At 40.2% G+C, this 7,111-nt stretch overlaps 1 protein-coding gene across 7 annotated transcripts; it reads right to left on the minus strand.

Annotated features, from left to right (window-relative positions):
* Nucleotides 1–1,056: 1,056 nt before the first annotated feature.
* On the minus strand, nucleotides 1,057–6,860 carry nutf2 (nuclear transport factor 2). Of its 7 annotated transcripts, none has more exons than XM_028408317.1 (6): nucleotides 6,780–6,816; nucleotides 6,535–6,630; nucleotides 5,193–5,302; nucleotides 4,225–4,296; nucleotides 2,654–2,752; nucleotides 1,057–1,920 (listed from the first exon to the last, which is right to left on the minus strand). In XM_028408317.1, the coding sequence occupies exons 3-6, from the start codon at nucleotides 5,289–5,291 to the stop codon at nucleotides 1,807–1,809; spliced, it is 384 nt and encodes a 127-aa protein (XP_028264118.1). In that variant the 5' UTR covers nucleotides 5,292–5,302; nucleotides 6,535–6,630; nucleotides 6,780–6,816; the 3' UTR covers nucleotides 1,057–1,806. The 7 variants fall into 7 exon arrangements, with proteins under 7 accessions (XP_028264118.1, XP_028264119.1, XP_028264120.1 ...); XM_028408318.1 differs by lacking the exon at nucleotides 6,535–6,630 and adding an exon at nucleotides 4,726–4,792 and having other exon boundaries at nucleotides 6,780–6,810; XM_028408319.1 differs by lacking the exons at nucleotides 6,535–6,630; nucleotides 6,780–6,816 and adding exons at nucleotides 4,726–4,792; nucleotides 5,972–6,139.
* Nucleotides 6,861–7,111: the final 251 nt, after the last annotated feature.

The following is a 7,111-nucleotide window of genomic DNA, read 5'->3' on the forward strand; positions in this document are numbered from 1 at the left end:
AAAATGTCCGTGCATAAAATTGCACCAAAACATCCCCAAAAGCTGGCATGCCGTCAGAGGCTTGTCGCTCACAGACAGCGTCATGCCACTGTCTGTGTCTGTAAGCAGCATGAAAACAAGGAGCTGCACATAAAACAGAAACAGTGATTGCTACGTACACCGAGTGATACAACGCGCTAGGGCAGACTGGCAAACTGATGAAGTCCAAAACGGGCCCTAAACGCCACTAAAACATCCCCCAACAAAATGGCATGTGGCTTCAAAACAGACGCACGTGAGCCACAGATCGCCACATGCCACTAAAACAGCCAGACATGGTACTTTGAGATCGGCACATACCACTTCAGCAAACGAGGCGAGACATTTGAACATCGTAGCAGAAAAAAAGCATCTAATTCTGATTAAAAGTAGCTCCGTGACCTTGTATTGTAGCATAAAGAGGGTTAAGAAGACGGACTGACGTTTAGAAGTAGGAGAAACTGTAAATACTCAAGCATAACTAAAAGAAAGTTAAATGAATTCAGTTACATTACACCACTTGATTACTTTAACGTCCTGTAACCCACAACTCATGTGTTCTGGCATTCATACAACTTAAACATGACGGTATTGAATGCAGCCAACGTTAGTGTGCAACGTTTTACTTTTCATTACACAAATCCCTGGAGTTAACGCTATGAGTATATATATCCCAGAGCTTGGGATTCTGCCAATTTTGGCATTTGTACCTTCATTATCTATTTTTATTTTAAATGTGTACACATGGTATAATTAACTGGGTTAATTTTCAATAAAATTGAAACCTAATTCTATAACACTGACACGGTAATTGAAAGGATACCATTGTAATGATAAAAGTGAAAAAAACTAGTCCAATTATATCAGACATGTGTGGTTAAGCTGCATTTAGCCATTCTGGGTCAGTAATGTCACCCCAGTTAATACAAACCAATAAAACCCAAATGCTAACAAACACATATTAAATCTTAGAGCAAGTTACTAAAGAACTGTAAAACATTTACCTAAGAAATTACATGGATGGACAAGGACACACCATCAAGACAAATTTCCAGGTTTTATTGTGTATCGTGGCTGTAAGTCCATGTTAACTGCCAGATGAGAGAGAGAGAGAGAGAGAGAATATGCAGGATCAGAGCAGATAACAAGTCAAGCTTCATGTCCTCCATTCTTTTGGTTTGCAAGAGCAACCTGGCATGAGAGAATGAAGCCTGGCAAAGTTACCAATGGCATAAAGAAGATAAAACTCAGCTTAACACACTAAGGCAAACTAAACACACCCGTGGCATCTAAAAACAAAACAAGAAGTCAGAAATGAAGAAACTGACTCTGAACCTGAACATGGATCTACAAACCAGTCAACAGCAGTGCTAACAGAACCAAGTTGACAGCAGTGGAGTCGACAGAGTAGAATGGGTTAAGAGTAAAGAATAGTATAGAGCGGAGTACAAGTTATTGTCATTGGTCAGCTGTTTGTCCTTCTTGTGGCGCAAGTGTAGATATTGTAAATGAGGGGCCTCCCAGCGTCATGCAGATCAGCAGAGTGGCAGACAGGGGCATCTGATTGGTCATCCGGCTCTCAGCAAAGTAACACGTCGGAGTTCTACTGGCTGGGCTGGTAGAAAACCCACTTGGATGAAGTTCGGTGATTGACATCTAGAATCCGGTGTTTGCTTGTGAGGGGGTGAGTGCTCTCTCTTCTCTCCATTCTAAACTCCTCCCTCCATAAATTCATCACAATGTGCCCTTCACTATGGCCGTCCCTGCCCACCAAAGTGGAGTGGCAGCTTAACCAAAGTTGTGAATAGCCAGCCTGAACATGTCATTGGTGCACACCCAAGAATCGTTAATGTTTCTCAGGAGGAAACTCTGATGGAAACCCATGATGAGGTCTTCATCTGCCTACAGACAGACACACAGAAGAGATAATGGAGGAGAATGTGATTTAACGAATCAGTCTTTACACATAAAAGTTAGCATACAAGTTTTGTGAGATTATCAGTCAGTTATTAAGATTGAGAAAATTACACCGAATGTTACACAGAATCGTCAGGGGGATCCTAAGAGGGGGGGCGTCACCAAAAAAGTGGTAGCCTATTACATAAACTGTTCATCACTATCAGACAGTAGTTCCTGACAGGGTGTGGAATGGTCAGAAACACCGTTCTTCCATAAGATCATAGCCTGGCAGGAGGGACTGTCATATGATATTGTGGCATTGACATACAGCTCCCTTTTTAAAGAAATGTGTTAATCTACCAAACTAGATAAATTGAGGGCAATTAATGTATTTTATGTAGTGTCCTGTACAATCTAACAAATCCATCTTTTAGCCAAGCTAAAGGAGATCAAGGGAAGTAAAATGAGAACTAAACGCGAAGCCTTGTGTCAGATGTACTGCAATAAAAAGGGATTTTCTAGGCCTGTCACATACTCCCTGCAAAAACATTTTAATCCATTGCTACATATATGCATTTATTTATACTTGCACTGAAATAAGTGACAGGTGAAATGCATGCCCACTGTGAGGCCACACCTCTAACTCAAACAATATGCATAATAGTGCTTAGTCATCAATTTTACTTTCAACAAAAGAACATGACATACTACAAAATATGGCATAAATGCTACTTACTTTTAGCTGTCCTATTACCATACTCACGATGCAGTTGTCTGGAGTTGGTTGGTGGTCCTGCGCTGTTATACTATGCGCTATTTTTGTGAAGGGGAGACTCTGGAACACACGAAGAGAAAAAAGTACAGAAGAGCAAGATTAACAAAAACACACTCATATTCTACAAAACTATCTTGGTTACAAACAGAACCAGCATCATAGAAGCCCTAGCATGAAATTATAGGGCGAAGCATATATACCAATGAACAAGTAGAGATACTCAATGGAGCACTCAAAGCTTTTTACTTAATAAATATTTGATTCTCTGCCGATTTTGTTTGTTTAACCCCTTATAAACAGTCCATAATTTTTAATGGTAGGTTAATTTTTATCAGATAGGTGAAATATTTACAAGAATATTAAATATTGGTTAAAATATGATTTTCATTTGAGCAAGTTAAATAAATAACTGATCCCCTACCAACCAGCAACAATTCTGACCCCCACAGACCTAATGTGCCCATGAGGCCCACAAATTAGTCCTGTCCTTTTAAGGGAAATGCTCCTAATTGCAGCTTATGTGTATAAAAGACACCTGTCACAGAACCAGTCTCTTCCATACAACCCTGTCCACCATGAGCATGACCAAGGAGCTGTCAAAGGACATCAGGGTCAAGACTGTAGACCTTCACAAGGCTGGAATGGGCTACAAGACCACTGGCAAAAAGCTCAGGGAGAAAGAGACCACTGGTGCAATCATTTAAAAATGGAAGCAATACAAGGTAACAGCCTCGGTCTGGAGCTCCATGCAAGATCTCACCCTGTAGGGTAAGGATGATTCTGAGAAAGGTGAGGTATCGGCCCAGAATTAGACAGGAGGAGCTTGTTTGATTCAGAGAAGGCTTGGTAGAATGTGATGTGATCAAATGAGACCAAAATGAGCTCTTTGGCTTAGACTTGCAGTGTCTGGAGGTGAGAAATGCTGAACATGGAGGTGTAAACATTCTACTAGAGCATTGAGGGGCCGATAAACAGGGCCATGTACTGTAGAATATTGGACGAGAACCTCCTGGCCCCAGCCAGAACACTGAAGATGGGTCGTGGACGGGTTCTTCGACCACGACAATGGCCCTAAACGTACGGCCAAAGCTACAAAGGAGGAGCTTGAGAAGAAGCATATTAAGATCCTGGGGTGGCCTAGCCAGTCTACAGACCTTAATCCAATAGAAAATCTGTGGAGGAGTGGACCCTCCTGAGATATCTGCAAACCTGGTGACCAACTACAAAAACCATCTGACCTATGTGCTTGCCAACAAGGGTTTCTCCATATATCAAGTCATGTTTTGCTTGAGGATCAATTCATTTCATGTTTTTTTTAACCATAATTGTGTTTAGAGAAAATTGAAGCAAGGCGTCTGGACTTCAATCTTCTCTACGTATGATGACCTGGATGACTGAGAATCTTCATCAACACACACAATTGTGTTATTCTGTCTCTTCTTTTTTTGTAAGGGGATCAAATAATTATTCCCCCTCCTGTATGTTTCCTATGCTTGCTGCTTATGACAGGCAAAGTTACCGATTAAACTCACAGTGAGTTTCTTGACAATCTCCTCTTTTCCACAGAATCGCTCTCCTTCCCACGTAAGGCATGATGAATCAATCTGTGTGGAGCAAGAGAGAGAATGAAGGAAACGAGTAAACTGCACAGGTTGCTACCTGCTGCTGAACTCTGCAAGTGCTAATAAAGTTAAACCTTTTCTAAGCTGTGCTTTGACTAAAAAGGTCCAATTTGGACAATAAAATGTACAAAACCGAACCTGTGAATGTAAGTTTATTACGGATTTATTGAAATTAAACACTTGTTTATAATGAATCTAAATATAGCAACATAACTTCTTAATATTGAGAAATCATCTGGATCCATTACATGCAATGAACTGGACTGGGTGACTGATGGGTCAAATGCCTAAAGTAGAGGGTGTTTAGTTACATGTACCTGTAGTTCAACTGAGTGATTTTCAGTTGTTGTTATACGTCAATATCTTTTATGGTAATTCTGTTTTGGGTCAGTTCTGTCTGACAATATTGACCTTCAAGTAGGAGGAATGTGGATTTAGATTCATCCAATCCCTGTCCCATCTATCTGCACCAACAGTCCTAAAGACAAAAACTCATGTTACCCAATTACATTTTATCACATGGGAAGAAAAAAAAAAGCAGAAATCCTCACATTCTGTTTTTGCTTGGGACGTTACTGAAATGTGTCGACTTCACATTAGATTTACTGACAAAGTGCCTGCCTCCTTCTGGCACAGACGATAGAGATTAATCAATTATCACTGTTAACATTTGAGCCACAGTGTACGAAAACACCAGATATGATGTGTGAACTGAAATTGTGGAAACAGAGTATGACTCAACCTTACACATAAGTAAATAACAGCAACAACCCTGCATTAGTGAGTAACCTTATTTTAAGCATTATAAGACAAGAGCAAGTAAAAAACCAGCTCTACATTTTTATTAAAAGCCTCCAAGTAAACTAAGCAACACTTACATAAATGGCTCCAAGTTGTGCCCTGTCGGTGTCAAACGTCCTGTAGTAGTGCTGCACGAAGCTGAATCCTATCTGCTCCCACAGAGGCTGCTCCGCCATCCTGATTTACCCTGCAATGCACAGCCAGAAGGTTGAAGGAAGCAGATAAGACAGACGGCAAGTAAAAAAAAAGATGATATGAAGAATTCCAGGCAACTAATTATATCCAATTATGTAAATAAATAGAACGTTGCCATATGTGAGCTACATTCCCTACTCTGTGGAGAGTTGCAGGTTTACATTACTATGTTTTTGCTGTCCGAAGAAACAAATAAAAGTGACTTTTAGTGCAGGTTAACTTAGTATTGTTTACTAGTTTGACCTATATTATATGGTCAGCTGAGTTTTAACCAACACAACGTAACTATGAGAGAAGTTCAGTCTACTGCTCTTGTGTGGATGCTATATTTATTTACCATGTTACATTTATTACCAATAAAGGGCAATTCAGAAAAATATTTAAATTAGTTACAAACTTTTGGTTGATTCCAAAATACATTTTTAGGGTATGTAATCTGCAGTAAAATACATTTTCCAACCAAGCGTTTCAAGACTGATGAAAATGTTTTGTAATTTTAGAAAACCCCTATTCAAAGTAGGTTAATAAAACTACACCTACTAAAACTACAACTAATGGCACAGCAGTGTGCGTAGTAATGTTTAGATGATCGCTATATCGAAACCCATGGATACAGAACCAAAAAGTATCAACCTATAAATCATCACTACAACTTACTTACCATTGCATCACCCCTGATGTCAACGACAAAATATATAAAATAAAACTTAAATAGTTGCCTTAAAATTGCCAGTCAGAGTAAAAAAACTTTTAAAAAAGCACACTAAAACGTGCCAGATTTGTTTTTGCTGAGCACACTGTAACAATTCTGTCCACTTGGGTGACACTGACAGCACAAGTCATGTGCTTCCACATAGCGCATGTTACTGGAACAATCTGGGCGCCCTGAACATTAGCAGTGAAATCGAAACAACATACCATGAATACCGGCGGACATAAGTAGTTCTAAGACCACGTAAATATAGACGAAAAGTATGGGGAGGGAAAACAAAATCAGACGGTACCGGTTATACACGGAAGAGCGAATTTAATAGCTAGTTAACGTTAGCTAACTAGCTGCTACTAGCTTGTTTGCTAACGTTTACTTAGCATGTGCTGGAACAGACCGTTATATGCCTAGCATGCTCCCATGTCTGCTAATGTTAGCCTGTAGATAAATTATATCTCCAAGTGTTAGCTAACCGACAGGCTGGTGTTGGCTTTGTCACCGGGTTCTAAAAATACCCCTTCTCCTCCAAGTGTTGATGCCTCCTCTGGGCCCGGGCGCACAGCTCGGCACCCGGGAACAGCGTCCCTGCATAGGCGTGCCCGACGTTAGCCCTGCACCAGACAGGAGCAGCCCATTTAACTACTTTTACCATGTTATGTTTGTTCAAATACCAAACTAAACTGTTGCGTTTTGTTTTTGCGCAAGTTTCCATTCACTATTTCACACGAGGACTCCCTGAAAACAAGTAGTAAAAACTTACCTCTTACTAACGCCAGGCCGCCGGCTGCACGATCGCACAGTGCAGTGTCTGCGCGCACCAAATGCCGTAACAGGCCCGGTGGATTGTGGGGATTGTATTTTTTTATGTACAAATTGTTGATGTTTCGTTAGGCAGACTTGGACCTTGAAAGAAACTAGTCTGTGATTTCTAATGACTCTGCCACTTGTATGTTATTCACAGTTATTAAAGCATGGGTTTTTTGTGAAAATAATTACACAACCAATCTGGAAAACAATCAAAAATGCTTTATAACTTTCATTTCAGAATCTCAGTTAAGGATTGCTGACAAAAGAATTAAATGAAGCAAAATC

The sequence above is a fragment of the Parambassis ranga genome, chromosome 6 (assembly GCF_900634625.1).
Source record: "Parambassis ranga chromosome 6, fParRan2.1, whole genome shotgun sequence".
NCBI classification, from domain to species: domain Eukaryota; kingdom Metazoa; phylum Chordata; class Actinopteri; family Ambassidae; genus Parambassis; species Parambassis ranga.